Source organism: Microcebus murinus, chromosome 25 (genome assembly GCF_040939455.1).
Source record: "Microcebus murinus isolate Inina chromosome 25, M.murinus_Inina_mat1.0, whole genome shotgun sequence".
In the NCBI taxonomy this organism is placed as follows: Eukaryota; Metazoa; Chordata; class Mammalia; order Primates; family Cheirogaleidae; genus Microcebus; species Microcebus murinus.
Genome location: NC_134128.1, coordinates 6,826,312 through 6,842,552, shown reverse-complemented (window position 1 = coordinate 6,842,552; position 16,241 = coordinate 6,826,312). Strand labels below are relative to the sequence as shown.

Sequence of the window (16,241 nt, the reverse complement as noted above, 5' to 3'; positions counted from 1 at the left end):
AGGCAACTCTAGCTGCATTTTCCAAATGCTTTTACCTTCTGAGCCCATTCTAGGGTGACAGTCACAGTGGCCTCTGTTGCATGAAGACACTGTTACCAGCCCTTCCCCCGGGAAGATCTTAGAACTTGAAGGCCTGACATAACGTTCGGGCGAGGAGTAGACGTTCTATAAATTCTTTCTGTTTGTTTCTGACAACCACAGGGACAAGATAGATTAATAATAACCTCAAAAGATGAATCTGACACACCAATAATACTCTATGGAGAGTGTTTGTGTAGTGTGGCGCTTCTTTAAATAATTAGGAGGCGTCCTTTTCTGCACAGAGGTGTCCTTGTCATTTGTTTGTTTGCAACTGTAGGCAGGAAAGGGAGTTTTCATGGGGACAGTGGGTTGGCAGAGGGGTCCCACCTGCCTCAGTTTGCTCAGCGCAGTGAGTGCCCATGATTGGCTCTAGATGAGCCGTCCACGAGCAGTGGGTACTTGGCGTTACTGCTTTCTCATCTTTCTGGGCCTGTAATGAAATAATATACACAGGGAAGGAAAATGTGGAAACAAAAGTCACAGTTGTACTTTGCTCAACTCTGCTGAATGATCTGATTGGCCTCCAGACCAAACGCCGTTCTGTTTGCACGGGTGAAAATCATGAGTAATGCCCGCGTAACGCTTTTGGTGGAACAGGGAGGAAAGCGTTGAAATATTAGCCCTGAAGAAGCAAGGTATAAACTGAGAGTATCAAAGATAATTCATCACAATAAATACTGGAGAAAAGGCTTCCCCTTTGCCCAAGACGGGGAAGGAAAGGCTAATTTTCATAACTCAAGGTAGGAGAGGCTTGTGAGCATCTCAGATACGCAGAGTTGGAAGTTTGGCATTAAGATGGGGGTTTCTACATACAGATTCATCTTCTTGCAAGACCCAGACGTTCCTGGTTACTAGTAAGCCTGGCACGTGTCTACGGACAGCTCACGTGAAGAACCAGATACCCCCTAAACCAGGGGTCCTCAAACTTTTTAAACAGGGGGCCAGTTCACTGTCCCTCAGACCGTCGGAGGGCCAGACTATAGTTTAAAAAAACTATGAACAAATTCCTATGCACACTGCACTTATTTTATTTTGAAGTGAAAAAACAAACGGGCAGAAAACACCTGCATGTGGCCCTTGGGCTATAGTTTGAGGACGCCTGCCCTAAACACTCAGTTTTGTGCGTTTTGATATCCTGTTCTTGATTAACGGCAAGGCCCATTAGTACTTGTGCCCAAGTTTTCTATGAAAAGCTGATTTATTCTCATCTCCCGCCTTCTCTGGGTGGTAGCATGAGGCCCCCTCAAAAGTTACAAGCTTGTAATAAAACGAACTGCAGTTCTTACCTATATTTGTAGCGCAGTTCTCACGTCCACGGGTCATGTTCTAGAATCGTGGCTGTCCTCAGTTTCCCAGAGTGGCCGTGATGATAAGAATGGTGCTGGGGAGATACTGGCTCAGGTTTCATTTTCCTAGACAGAAGCCACCACGCTGCGGGAAGTAGCCATGCAGCCGTGCGCAGACCGGGGTTCACTATTCCAAGAGCACACGTGGCTCTGGACCCTAAGACTTGCCCGATAGTGGCAGGTGGCCATCCTGGGGGGGTGAGATCTGAGCTGATGCTGCCACCTGGGTTTATGTAAGGATCAGAGGTGGGACAAGCTAGGTGTGCCTGGTGGATCCAATTGTCTTTCCATCCTCGGTCCTCAACACAGCACAAGACTCAAAAACTGAAAACTAGAAACAAGTGCAAAGAAAGGGAGGAAGATGTGGATTGTAGTAAAAAAGGACTCTGTAAGCAAATTTAGAAGCTTCGACCTTCCATGATGACAGTTCATTAATTCTCCTAAAGAGTATCATGGAGCAGGGATGACAGAGAAAAAGCTGATGTGCATGGCTGATCCATTGTTTGTTAACTAAATACCTTGTTCCTTGAATCTTTAGTGAGCGCACCTAGCAACTAGAAAGTTCTTGTCGATCGAAATCAGAATTTTGAGTAGGTTTGAATTGAAGTCTCGCAAGCGAAAGAAATGGGGTTAAAGTGTCTGCGTGTCATGATTAAATGAACCAGGTCAAACAGAGTGCTGGGAATGAGTCATTCCAGACACATTTGCATGTGGGAAGCTTCATTATATTTCTGAATTCCCTGTGGCAAATTGGGCACTAATTAGGATGAAGTACAACTTCATTAAAGCAATGTTGATTTTTCCTTTCACCATAGAATGTAATCTGAAGCAAAGCGAATACCTTGCCTGGGCAGACGCCCTGCTGTTTCCTGACAATTAATATATTACGTAAAGCTACATTTATTTGCAGGTTCCTTTTCTGGACCTTGGCATTTCAATTTAGAGTTTAAAGGGTCTGAAAATAGGAAGGAAAAAAAAGTACCGTCCGTGTCTCTAGCTCTAACTTTCTTTTCTCTTTGACTTTAGTCTCCAAATCCAGTAGCAATGCAAAGATAAATCTGATCCCTTCGTAAGGTGTAATGCACATGGCGAACATCTCAGCAAATATTTGTTCATGATGATAAAATGCAAGTGTGGCAGTCATTTAAAAATTAATGCAACTGTGTTGTATGCACTTGAGCACATAAATGCAGAAAGCTAGATCTTAGCACTACCCAGCACTACCCAGTAAATAATTTGAAGGAAATCTCAGTAAACTAATTTGTAGGAAGTGACATGATCTTCTTTCTGCAATGTGTGTCTTATTAACAGGATTAGGAAGTTTGAGTCCTGAAAGAGTTCTTAGGTATGAACTAGTTCAATGCTTGGCCTTACAGATGAGAAAACTATGACGCACTGAGGTGATACGTTGACCAGTTTTTGGTAGAAACTGAGCTAGGGCCAGCATCCCCGGATGTCAGCTAGAATCCTACTCACTTGATCTCAGTTCCTTCATTTGCTAGAATTTCCCAGGCAAGCTGCGTAGCCTATTTTCTCAATAGTAGCCAGTGTTAAGAGGGTGTAGGGTGGGTGAAATGAGATTCCCACGTGACAGTCACCTGGCACAGCGTGGCGGGCACTCGGTACGTTAGTTCTTCATCTCTTCCTGCAGCCCTGTGTTAGGAAGGAAGTTTCTAGAGAGCTGTCTGTGTAGGTTGCGCATGAAGAAGGTGGGCATCGCTGCGTGGAGCCTGTTTCACTAGCATCCCTTGGTGATAGGAGGTCCTCTTTGAAGAAGAGAAGAATAGACAGGACAAAGTGGGGTTCAGGTTATACAGCCCACCCCCTGCCTGCATGACCCCAGAGGACTTCCCATTGGGCTGGTAAATTTGGGGTCACCTAATGATTTGGGGAATTCTCTAGAAAGTTGTGATGGAAACAGAGGAAGATTGTCGTCATTGGTCTCCATGGGGCTGGGAGGGAAATCCAGTCTCATGAACCTGTGAGTTCTGCCCAGGTAGGGCTTGGAGATCGTTCCTCCCATCTCCTGCTTCCCCACCAGGTAGGGGCGTCTCAGGGTGGAGCCTTCAAACCCCAAGCTGTAGACCATGCATGACCGAGAAAAGGTTTCACTGTAGGCAAAATGAGAACCGTAACTCCCAACATAAAGACTTTTTCATTAAGTCAAATCTGAAATTGTGTGAGTATACTGCCTCCTGTTTTTAGTATTGAAATATCTTTCCTTTCTTGTGGTGATAATGATACCAGAGAGAGAAAGTTTTTTTTTTTTTTAATGCTTCTCACTTTGCCAAATGAAATCAACACCATAACCCCCCATGATATATATATATATATATATTTTTTTTTTTTTTTTTTGAGACAGAGTCTCGGTTTGTTGCCCAGGCTAGAGTGAGTGCCGTGGTGTCAGCAACCTCAAACTCCTGGGCTCAAGCAATCCTCCTGCCTCAGCCTCCCGAGTAGCTGGGACTACAGGCATGTGCCACCATGCCCGGCTAATTTTTTCTATATATATATATTAGTTGGCCAATTAATTTCTTTCTATTTATTAGTAGAGACGGGATCTCGCTCTTGCTTAGGCTGGTTTCGAACTCCTGACCTCAAGCAATCCGCCCGCCTCGGCTTCCCAGAGTGCTAGGATTACAGGCGTGAGCCACCACGCCCGGCCTAAGAAATTTTAACCCATGAAATACGAAATAGTAGGAACTACAGCTCCAGAGAGTGTAGTTTTCTCCACGGTCATCACTGATATCATAGATGTGCGGGCCCTTAGCAGCCCGGGCTGGTGGAGCCTCGGGGTGGGTGATGGTTTGCCTGCAGGGCGCAGGGTCTCAAGCCAGAATATGAACAAAAATGGAATTAAAGGAATTCACTGGAAGGGCCTCACAGCTGCTAGAAACAGGAAGTGGGAGCCCAGGAGGCCCCCACCCATGGCTGCTCTTTCTATCCTTTGGGGTCTCCCATTGAAGGTCGTGGGGGTCTCTCATGTGATTTCTCATGCAGATCTGCTCCATCCTCTTTCTCTGTTTCACTTTCCCTGCCCATGTCAGGCACATCTTCAAATGACCTCACATTTCCAGTTCTTCATCGTCACCGACTGATGGATCCTGTGTCCCCGGTTGTCATTTCCAAGGGAGGGAATGTGATTGGTCCAGCTAAGATCAGGGGCTACCGCTTTGTCCAATCAGGGAGACCAGGCAGGGAGGGGGTGGCAGTGGGCTCTGTCGCTCTGCCCAGGGCAGCCCTCAGCACCCCCTCCCCACACCCTTCCTCCTGTCCCTTTAGTGGCAGCCCCGTCTGCACTCAGGGTGTGCACCGCTTGGCTCTTTTTGTCCAGCTGTTGTGTGTATATTGTCCTTGGCCCCCAGTATACCACAGTTGCTTGGTGAGCTCAAGAACCATACCCAGCACTTAGACCCCCGTGTCTAGCACTTTCCTGAGTGCAGAGGTCCTGTCCCGAATGCTTTCTGGCTTTTTCCCCCCAATATCTTAAATCACAGAGTATCTGGTACAAGTGTCAGCAATTGCCATTGTCGTTTCTCTGAACCACATGATGTCTCAGCGGTGAGCTGGCATCATAGGGGGGACACAGCGTGTGAGGAGACTGCTAATATGCAGGATGAAAGCCATCACAGTGAGAAAGTGAATAACATAAAAAAACGAGAGTCGTTTACATTTGGAGCTGAATAGTTATGTATAGGAAGTTGGGGGGTGGAGGTTTAGCCGTACATCTCTGTTTTTCTACGTACCACCACAATGACCCTGAAGGAGACATAGAGATTTGATTTTGATTTTCTTCAAGGATTATTGCCTTCTGCAACGGAAAATGACAACTCATCACACGTGTCGTGCCTGCCCTAGGCTGCCAAGACGGCCAAACAGCAGAGGTTGTAAATGTGACCATGTTGCTTAAAGTAATATTATTCCTTGGCTCTCTTGCTAAACTGAATATATCTTCTTCTTCTTCTTCCTTTTTTTTTTTTGAGACAGAGTCTCACTTTGTTGCCCAGGCTAGAGTGAGTGCCATGGCGTCAGCCTAGCTCACAGCAACCTCAATCTCCTGGACTCAAGCGATCCTCCTGCCTCAGCCTCCCGAGTAGCTGGGACTACAGGCATGCGCCACCATGCCCGGCTGATTTTTTGTATATATATATATTTTTACTTGGTCAATTAATTTCTTTCTATTTTTGGTAGAGACGGGGTCTCACTCAGGCTGGTTTCGAACTCCTGACCTTGAGCAATCCGCCCACCTCGGCCTCCCAAAGTGCTAGGATTACAGGCGTGAGCCACCACGCCCGGCCTTCCTTTTTTTTTTTAAGTCAGGGATGAGGACATCACGGCTTGATACTGCTGAGCACAGTGGCTAGGAAGCTTCACTGAGGACACCATGAATTTGTCGAAATCTTGGTGAACTGGGCAGTGATTTAGGGATGATTTTCCTCATCAAATAATACTTGTAACATGTGCAAAAACCTGATTCCCATAACAGAAACAGACTTCATGAAAAATAAGCTGGGAATAAACCACTTTGGTGACTTGCACAGAAAAATTAACCCAAAGACACGATGTGACTATTCGTGGGTGTCCACCTCTTGGTTGTGGTATTGGCGTGTGAGCTGAGCCGAGTTTCCTGGGGAAGCCCCAGGATCTCCCCGGAGCCACATCCCCAAAGGGACACGGGGGAGGAAGTGCTGACCTTACCCCCTTCCCTCTGTGGGAAGATCCCGAGAGGCGTGGCGAGGTGCGGGTGTCCAGAAGGTCCCATGGTGCGGCTGCCAGCAGGGGTCTGGTCTCCTTGTACTTTTAGCAAGAAGGAGGGAAAGAAGCTGCCCATCCCACGCCTAAAGAGTTCCCCTAGAGTGTCAGGCCACCCTGGGGTGTCCCCGAAAGAGATGTCGATGCCTTGAGGCAGGATGGGCTGCAGACTTTTCAAGGTACCTTGTTCAAGAAGCCACCGCAGACCACGAGACCAGGCACAGACCCTTTCAAGGGCAGGGCCCTGCGTGAGCACACTGCGTGCCCCCCTAGGAAGCTGGCCCTGCCTTAAGAGCTAAGCGCCTGGGCACTTAACTTCAGAGTGCATTTGGCAGCCTTAGGAAGGTTGAGAGGAAATTAAGGAATGCAAACAAATGCACAAACCCAGCTCCTGGGATACGGAGACCACCTGCATCTCACCACTGGCCTTGCAGCATTGTTGCCCTCTTAGGAAAACTCAATATACCTCAATTGCTTGGTGAGCTCAAGCTTCATTCAGGCCACTTTGCCTAAAAAGATGCCTAGGATCGTGTCATGCAAGTCCGGGCTGGGGAATGGGGACAGAGATAGTTGAGATGATGCATTCACTCAGCCTAATCCCTGAAGTTTTCCCAGTTCTCTTTCTCTGCTCTTCCACTTGTATAATCTCCTATCTCCTCACAGTAGCCCGGTGATCTTCTAAATTATGTATCTGATCCTGTTCCCTCCTTCCTCTTTCCCTGTCTGAATGCTTCTGTGACATTCTGTGGCCCTAGAGTCACATTGAGAATTATGATGACTCCAAGGTCACGTGCGATCTGGTCTTGGCCCCACCAGGCCTCCCATGTGTGCCCCTTCTCTCTGCTTCAGGGACTTTGCACATGCCGTTCCTGTGCCTGGAATGCCTTTCTCTCCCTTCACACCTACCCTCTGGCTTGTCCCTTCTCCCCAACTTGCATCTTCCTTGAGATCAACGTCGATGTACTTCTCCAGCTCTCTGCCCATACACACCCCACCACCTCCAGTCTGGGTTGCAGGCTCTTATTGCACCTGCTGTTTGTCTTTAATGTCTGTCCTCTTTCTAGTTTGTAAACACCATCAGGGCAGAAGTCGTGTCTGTTTTGTGCATCACTCTGTACCCAGTGCCTAACACAGTGCCTGGAACACAGGAGGCGCTCAATAGGTGTTTGTTGAAAAATGAATGGATATACCACACAGTTCGTAATTTGCACTTAATTACACACTGTCTTGTATTATTTGTTGTGTTTCATGAATTTCACGAATTAGTTTAGCAACTCTGTGACATCAGCCAACATAGTGTGTGTTTTTCTGAGTCTCCCATAGTGCTCAACTTATAGTCATGTTCAGAGAATATTATTGGCTAAGAGATTATGAGCATTTTATACATTCAGGCCCTGCCATAACAGGCTAGATAACTAAGAGAGGAATTCAATTATGTGTTGTCTGTGTGGGTGTAAGTTATTATAGATACTTTCTGCTGATTGGCAAGGTAAGTAATAACCAAAGCTAGACATAATCTTACTTATGGGATTTCTGCCTCAAAATAAAAAAAAAAAAATCAACTGTGATATAAATATCTCTCCCACAATCTTAGTTTACTGATTTTGGAAACAGTCTCGTTATAAGACGTTGAAGGACCGGTTGTGTTCAGTTCATTCTGCTGTGAGGACATCGTCCGTGTTGGATGCATAGAAAAGTGTGCAGACCCATCTGTCTTGATAGCGACTGTTAGAATTTGCCTGGCACAAGGAATTGATTTGCCATCGTTCTTTCTTATAACGTGACTTGTCCACAACTCCCTGTTCGAAATGGCATTTGTACCATAGAAGTCCAGCAATAAAAATCTTACCGGGTTATGCAGGAACAATATGATGTTTTTTCAGTAACTTTCACAACTTGTACTTTGACACAAGGGGTCTTTAGTTTCTGTCCTTCTTTGTCCAGATCTTCTGATTGACTTTTTCTCCTTCTGCCCTGTTATTTTTCTAGACTGGCAGAGATAGCCCTGAAAATATTTTTGGTGTCATTAAAAATAATCTATTTTCTCACTGTGTTGAAAATGCTTTTTTGCAGACAAGAAGCCCCAAACTGTCTCATAGTCCTCAACCTCCCGACCTGGTCGAGCATTTATCGGAGGCGTCCGGTGACTCCCTGGAAGCCATGTCGGAAGGGGACGCGCCGAGCCCTTTCTCCAGAGGCAGCCGGACCCGAGCCAGCCTTCCCGTGGTCAGGTCCGCCAACCAGACGAAAGAAAGATCTCTAGGTAAGCGTCGGAAGGCGGTTTCCGATGCCCCTTTGCTGTTGCATGTGTGTGTGTTTATGCTTCTGAACATCTACCCTGCATTCAGTGTTACTTTGCTCTTGTTTTGTGAAAACACTGGGCCGGGGGACTTGATTGGTTTCATAGCAGACGTCGAGGAGGGTTTGCCTGCTAAAGAGTCAGGGCCGTCCAGGCTGTCGTTGGGGCTGGGCACTTTCAGAACTGACTGCAATCGGCAACTCGAGCCAAGAGGCAGGTGGGACGTGGCAGCAGCCTGGCAACCCTCCTCCCCAGTCCCAGAAGCAGGACGGTCGGGTGTGCGCCCTGGAACCCGGTTTGCACACGCTGCGCCCCCCTGTCCGGCAGTCCAGAGGAGGGCAGGAAGGGCCCCAGGTCAAGTAGGGGGTCGAGGTGGCCAACACCTGCGGGGCTGCTAACGAAAACCATGAACTTGAGGCTGTTCCCGCCGCTGTGTGCGGGCTCAGTGTGTGCAGTGCACAGCAGTTCCAGAAGGCAGGGCTCTTTCTACCTGTACCACGTATCATTTGCTTTTTTTGTGTTGGACTGTCACTTTCTATCTTGCTTTGCTTTTTGTATTTCTATTTTTTTTGAGACAGAGTCTCACTCTGTTGCCCGGGCTAGAGTGCCGTGGCGTCAGCCTCGTTCACAGCAACCTCAAACTCCTGGGCTCAGGCAGTCCTCCTGCCTCAGCCTCCCGAGTAGCTGGGACTACAGGCATGTGCCACCATGCCCACCTAATTTTTTCTATGTATATTAGTTGGCCAATTAATTTCTTTCTATTTATAGTAGAGACGGGGTCTTGCTCTTGCTCAGACTGGTCTCGAACTCCTGAGCTCAAGCAATCCTCCCGACTTGGCCTCCCAGAGTGCTAGGATTATAGGTGTGAGCCACCGCGCCCAGCCCTGCTTTTTGTATTTCTATTTTTGGCCCTTTAACAAAGCATATAAATCATAAGGATTTAGACCTGTTTGCCAGTTGGGCTGGTGTTTCATGGCTTCACTGCCACATTCTGGTTCCGACTCAGTGTGTGTGTGTGTGTCCGTGCGTGCACGTGCGTGCAAGTGCGTGCAAGCAGATGACGTCAGAGTAAGAGGGTACAGAAAACGGGTCTGCCTGCAAAAGCCTCTGGAGTCTGGCCTGTGTGTAAGATAGCTGGTTCTGCCATGGGCAGCTGAGCAAATGCCTTGCCAGGGGAAGAAAGAAGAAAACAGATGTGAGAAGGTGCCCTGATTTTGTTTTCCTTGATCATAAATGATGACCCTAGCAGACTGAGTTCAAACATTGTCTCAGCTGTCCCAAAAAAGAAAGAGAGAGAAAAAGAAAACCATCATTATTGGCTGGGTGTGGTGGCTCACACCTGTAATCCTAGCACTCTGGGAGGCCGAGGTGGGCAGGTTGTTTGAGCTCAGGAGTTCAAGACTAGCCTGAGCAAGAGGCGAGACCCTATCTCTACTAAAAAATTAGAAAGAAATTAGCTGGACAACTAAAAAAAAAAAAAAAAATATATATATATATATATATATATATATAAATTAGCCGAGTATGGTGGCTTGTGCCTGTAGTCCCAGCTACTCGGGAGGCTGAGGCAGGAGGATCGCTTGAGCCCAGGAGTTTGAGGTTGCTGTGAGCTAGGCTGACGCCACTGCACTCTAGCCCAGGCAACAGAGTGAATGAGACTGTGTCTCAAAAAATACCCATCCTTATTTGCATTATCAATATTAATGTTTAACATTAAATTTTGTAGACTTGGGTTTAATCTAGGGTCCTTATTCTACAAATGAGAGAAGTTGGCCACAGAAAACCCACTTGTGCGTGTGTATTCGTTTGAGCTCATGCAGTTAGTTAAATAAATGGCAGCAGCCAGAAGTCCAGGCCCGCAGTTCCCGTTAGTCCCATGGTGTGAATAAAAGGACAGGGACACGCAGGGGTGAGACGCACCCAAGGAACACATTGGGCCTGGGCTATGTCAAGATGCCTGAGGCTGCACACCACCCCCAGGCTGGGAGTTTCCATCCGATTAAAGAAATTTGTGCTTTCTCAACACCATCACACTCAAGGCGGGAGTGGAGCCTGGGAGGGAGTGGAATTTCTCCTTTGTGCTTTGCTGGAAACGAGTGAAGTGCAGGTCTCTGTAGAGATAGCTTCTGCTTTGCAAAGTAAGATGAAGATAAGAATAAATACCTACTCACCTTCCCCCATACCTAGGCAACCTTGGGTCTGCTGGATAATGGAGGCTTTGTCTTGAAGGCAGGAATTCTGCCTGGCGGCCAAGTGGGTTTGGCAGACGCTGGCCAAGTTCATGGCCGGAGCAGAGCCGTGGGGCGGAGAGGCTGCGGGAGAGGAGGGGGGCGGCCTTGCCCAAGGAATTCCGAGGGTGGCGGGTGTGTCCTGGCAGGGCTGGCTTCTGCAGAGCACCCTGCACCCCTTGCTGCAAAGCGCTGGTGGTCACTGTCGCCGCCGGCAGAAAAGATGCATCTGAACTGTTTATTCTGCTGTCGCCATCAGCGGGGCTTTTTGGCCTGTGATGTTTCGTAACTCCTGGACAGAAACAAAGGAACCCAGCGAGACAGGAGAGGAGAGAAATCAAAGCAAGGGGAGCCGAGTTCCCAGAAGATCAGTCTGGCCCCAGGCCAGGGGGGTTGGCGCTGCCCTTGACCCCCTCTTTGTGGCCGACTTGGGAAATGTCCTCCCCGCTGCACCTGGCCCGCATGGCGTAATCCCTTTGGGCCCCGGGTGGGAAATAAAGAGGAAAATGTGAGTCATGGAGAATCTAAGTGCAATCTCCCTCCCAAGGGCCTTCCTCCACCTCCTCTCTAGGAAACTCCCCACGTGCCTGGCCTTATTTAACACGCAGACGCACGGGCTCCTGGGGCCAGCGGCGCTCCCCGGATAGCCAGGCCATGAGCAGTGGTGTCCCCCAGCACTGGGTGGCCCAGCAGCACAGCGGTGACTCCACAGGGCCTCTGGGGCTGCACACCCGACTCTTTGAGCTGTGACCTCCTGGAAACCCTCTGTTGGTGCCATTCGGAAGCCCTGGGTGTCTTTTGGCATCTGTACATTGTCATTTTCTCTTAATCCACAGAGTTTTAAGATCTCCCACGAAGCCCTGTTGATCTTGTCTTTACTTAAAATTTTGATGGTCTGTTCATGATGGATTTTTTTTTTTTTAATTAAAGACTTCATTTTTTTTAAGATTTTACGTTTTGCAACAATTTTACGTTTGCAACGAGATTGAGTGGAAAGTTTAGAGAGTTCTCAAATAGCTCGAGTCCCCACCCAAGCACAGCCCCCTGTACTATCCACATCTCCACCGGAGTGGCACATTTATTATAATCCATGAGCCTACTGGATACGTCACTGTCACCCAGAGTCTGTAGCTTACATTAGGGTTCACTCTTGGGGTTGTACGTTCTCTGGGTTTGGACAGATGTATAATGCCATGATTGTCCCATTGCAGTATCACATGGAGGGGTTTACTGCCCTAAAAGTCCCCTGTGCTCTGCCTACCCATCCCTCCTGCCAACCCCTGACAACTTCTGACCTTTTCAGAATCTCCATTGTTTTGCTGTTTCTGGAATGTCATATAGTTGGAATCCTACAGTATGTAGACTTTTCAGATTAGCTTCTTTCACTTAATAATATGCATTGAAGTTTCCTCCCTGTATTTCCGTGGCTGGATAGTTCATTTCATTTTAGCATCTAAATAATCCTCTGTTGTCTGGATGTACCACAGTTTGTTTATTTATTGACCTACTGAAGGATATCATGGTTGCTTCCAAGTCTTGGCAATTATGAATAAAGTTGCTTATAAATGTCCCTGCGCAGGTTTTTGTGTGGACATCGCTTTTTACTCCTTTGGGTGGACACCAAGGAGCACTAGTGCTGGGTTATGTGGGAAGACTGTGTTTAGTATTGTCCCATCGTGGATTCTTGCCTTAGTTTTGATTTTTAAGAATAGTGCAGTAGGCCGGGCGCAGTGGCTCACGCCTGTAATCCTAGCACTCTGGGAGGCCGAGGCAGGCGGATTGCTTGAGGTCAGGAGTTTGAAACCAGCCTGAGCAAGAGCGAGACCCTGTCTCTACTATAGATAGAAATAAATTAATTGGCCAACTAATATATATAGCAAAAATTAACCAGGCATGGTGGCGCATGCCTGTAGTCCCAGCTACTCAGGAGGCTGAGGCAGGAGGATTGCTTGACCCCGGGAGTGCAGTAAGATATTATTTATCGTGATTACTGAGTTTTGGGGGCCCCCTTCTCTTTTTCTCTGGAAGCACATGCCTCACCCCAGTGCCAGCACTGCATGTCACCGCAGGATTGTCAGACATGGTGGCTGCCGGCCCCCAGCCATGGAGCCAGAGTGACAAGAGAGAGTGCAGGCCTGGGGCTGTGCCTCTGCACATGGTGCAGTTTGTCCCTTGAGTCCTTCCCAGCCCGGGCAGCGCAGGACTGCGGGGAGGCTAGGGCACCCCAAAGGTGGAGCCTGGACCGACCGAACCCTCAACCCATTCCCCTCCTGGGAGGGAGGAAACCTTCCCTCGCTGCAGGCCGCCTGTCTGCAGGTAAACCTGCCGCCTCATAATTTTTCCACCTGAATAATCCCTCGTTTCTCTGGCTTCTGTGCATTTCGGGCCCGGGAGGAGCGCAGGGAGGCTGGGCGCGGTGCATTCTGCAGCTGCTTTCGGGAGACACGCAGGGGAGAGGGTGGGGAGCAGCAAGCCGTCCCTCGGACGCTGTCCTGGGATTCGGGTGCCTGCTTTTTTGGGGGGGAAGCAATCTGCTGCTGCAGGCAGGGCCAACGACAGCACACGCCAGTCCTTTCTGAGGCTGAGAGCCGACTGGCCATTCTTGGAGATTTACAAAGCAGAAAGGTAAATACAGAAAGAAATTGGCTCAGGGCTCTGATGAATCCCATAGCCAGGTTCCAATGACCTTTTATCTCCAAATCTTTACTTCCCTGCCCGCTCTACCCATCCGGGCTCCAGCAGAAATCCTTTCGAAAGTGGAATTTATGCCATTTCTCCTTCTCTCTGTCTTAAATGAAAATGGAAAAGAGGAGAAGAAAAGAAGCCTAAAAAATAAAAGTAAAGACCGCCTTCCAGTAGAGTTTGGTTTTTAGAAATAATTTCCATGAAAAACTGTCCCGCTGATGTCAGAGCTGGTGTCCTAATGATGGAGAAGGTTCCTTTTAATCACGGCGCTGCCGTCTGATAAATGCTTGTCTGGAATGTGACCCGGGCACAGGCCGGTGTCTGGCTGCGCTGCAGCCGGCCTTCGGGGAAAGGGTAGCCACAAGATGTCCCCACCCTCGTGTGTGCCCTCATGAATTTGGAAATAAAACTCATGTGAAAACAAGCTGGAGGGCAGCCACGTGTAGACGCAGCCGGATTCCTTTGTTGTCCCCACTCTGGATGGATGGCTTTAAGAAAGAGACTTTGCTTACCAAGCCCAGCAGCCAGAGGTGTTTCTAGAACACACTACCTCTTAAACACGCAGACTGAAAAAAGCAGAAATGATGTTCAAAGGCGTGGGAGGATTTTAGATTAGTTGCAGAAGTTCCCTAGCGCAGGGTGAGTTATTGAGTAGCTCTTTTTTTTGCAAGGTGGTGACTTTGATCGTTATCATCCCCTATGGGGACTTAAGGACAAGAAAGTCTGCGGTTTCCAGAATCTGCCATCCGTGCACGAGCAAGCCTGGGCAGGAGGTCAGGGCGAGGGATTGAGGAAATACCAGTCTCCAAGTAGGAGAGCCCAGAGGAAGTGTGTGCAGCGACTGTGAGACCAGTATTCCATTGTTTGAGTTATTAGATCGTTTCAGTTAGTTATCCCTCGATTATTTAAAAATCAATACTTTTTTAAATTTATTATTTATGTTTTTACAAGCGAAAAACAGGTATTGCTCCATAGAGTAAGTGAAACATTTATGAAATTTGTTTTCCTAAGCGGTGGTAGTAATGGAAGGATAATATAAAAAGAAAAATTTGCCGAGGGGAGTTTCATAGCAGGTCAGTAGGTTCGGGGCCCATCGCTGACCTTTTTTAGGGTGCTGGGAAAGAACATGCCAGAATATGCCAGCGCCCTGGCGGGAGTGGGTGGCAGTGGGTGGACAGGGTGGCGGGCTGGAATGACCTATGCCAGCCTGCCCCAACCCAGCGCACGTTCTGTTACTGCTGAGGCTAGAGAGAAGACTCATTGGGGAATATCAAATGCACTGGGTTCTGGAAGCTGGGAAGCAAGGCATACTGGGAAGCTTTGGGGTTTCCTGCATTATTATTTGCCAAGGCCCCAGGGCATAGTCTGTTGAGAGTCCAGGGGTGGAGCATCCGGTTTTCCTAGCAAGGAGTGTGCAGGTGTGGCCGTCTCTGCAACAGTACTAGAAGCTTCCTGATCCAGGCAGCATGGCTTGGGAGTCACACCTGACCGGGGTGGCAGAAAGCGTCCTCTTTGTCAGACAGGTTGTGTGGTGGTGGCCCAGCTCTCCCGTGAAAACACAGCCCAGTGATTTTGCAAACCATTTTTTTTTTTTTTTTTTTTGAGACAGAGTCTCACTTTGTTGCCCAGGCTAGAGTGAGTGCCGTGGCGTCAGCCTAGCTCACAGCAACCTCAAACTCCTGGGCTCAAGCAATCCTACTGCCTCAGCCTCCCGAGTAGCTGGGACTGCAGGCATGCGCCACCATGCCTGGCTAATTTTTTCTATATATATTAGTTGGCCAGTTAATTTCTTTCTATTTATAGTAGAGACGAGGTCTCACTCATTGCTCAGGCTGGTATCGAACTCCTGACCTCGAGCAATCTGCCCGCCTCAGCCTCCCAGAGTGCTAGGATTACAGGCGTGAGCCACCACGCCTGGCCTGCAAGCCATTTAATAAATCCATTTTTTCTTTAACTAGCTGGAGCTGGTTCACTTCTCTGCACCTAAACCCTGACTGCCACAGGGGTCTGATTTACTGTATTATTGGCTATTGTAGTGCAGCCTCCTCTGAGTATTTCAGGAAATACAGCAAGAGCTGGCACGTATAGCCTGGTGACTTGGGGAGGACTGGCAGTGAGCCGGGGGTGTGGTTTTCAAACTGTTCTAGAGAATACTCGAGTTCTATGGAGTTTTCTCTGCTATAAATACTGCAGTTTTGCATAACATTTCATTTAAAGAATAAGCTTATGGTAAACTGCTAAATAAAATCAAATCCATACACACAATAAGGAAAAGAAATTAAATAGGCTAGTGGTAGAAGGAAGGGAGGGAGGGAGGGAGGGGGATAGGGAGGGAGGATTATGAGGAAATTTCCTTTATACGGTAGGAATCTTCTAGTACTTGTCATTTGGCTATATTGAATAAGTCACAGATTGCCTCTTAGTTTTCTCACATTTGTTATAATGAATGTCTTTATAAACTGAATCTTTAAATAAAACATGGATAGGGGCTAAGAATTAACCATTGGAAAAAATATGTCAAGAAATCCTTTAGTATAGCCAAACATGCTTTTGTGATACAAGTGATCACCCCTGAATTGTCCTTTATAGACCGGGATTTTTTTTTTTTTTTTTTTTTTTTTTTTTTTTTTTTTTTTTTTTTTTTTTTTTTTTTTTTTTTTTTGAGACAGAGTCTCGCTTTGTTGCCCAGGCTAGAGTGAGTGCCGTGGCATCAGCCTAGCTCACAGCAACCTCAAACTCCAGGGCTCAAGCAATCCTCCTGCCTCAGCCTCCCAAGTAGCTGGGACTACAGGCATGCGCTACCATGCCCGGCTAATTTTTTCTATATGTATTAGTTGGCCAATTAATTTC

The 16,241-nt window shown here is 47.8% G+C and overlaps 1 protein-coding gene across 7 annotated transcripts in view; it reads left to right on the top strand.

Annotated features, from left to right (window-relative positions):
* KIAA1217 (KIAA1217 ortholog) overlaps positions 1-16,241 on the top strand; it is a 300,585-nt gene that overhangs the window by 136,411 nt on the left and 147,933 nt on the right. For all 7 annotated transcript variants that reach the window (XM_075997479.1, XM_075997478.1, XM_075997477.1 and 4 more), the window contains exon 3: positions 8,253-8,442. In XM_075997479.1, coding sequence (XP_075853594.1) covers positions 8,253-8,442 — 190 coding nt within the window. The remainder of the gene's footprint in view (positions 1-8,252; positions 8,443-16,241) is intronic.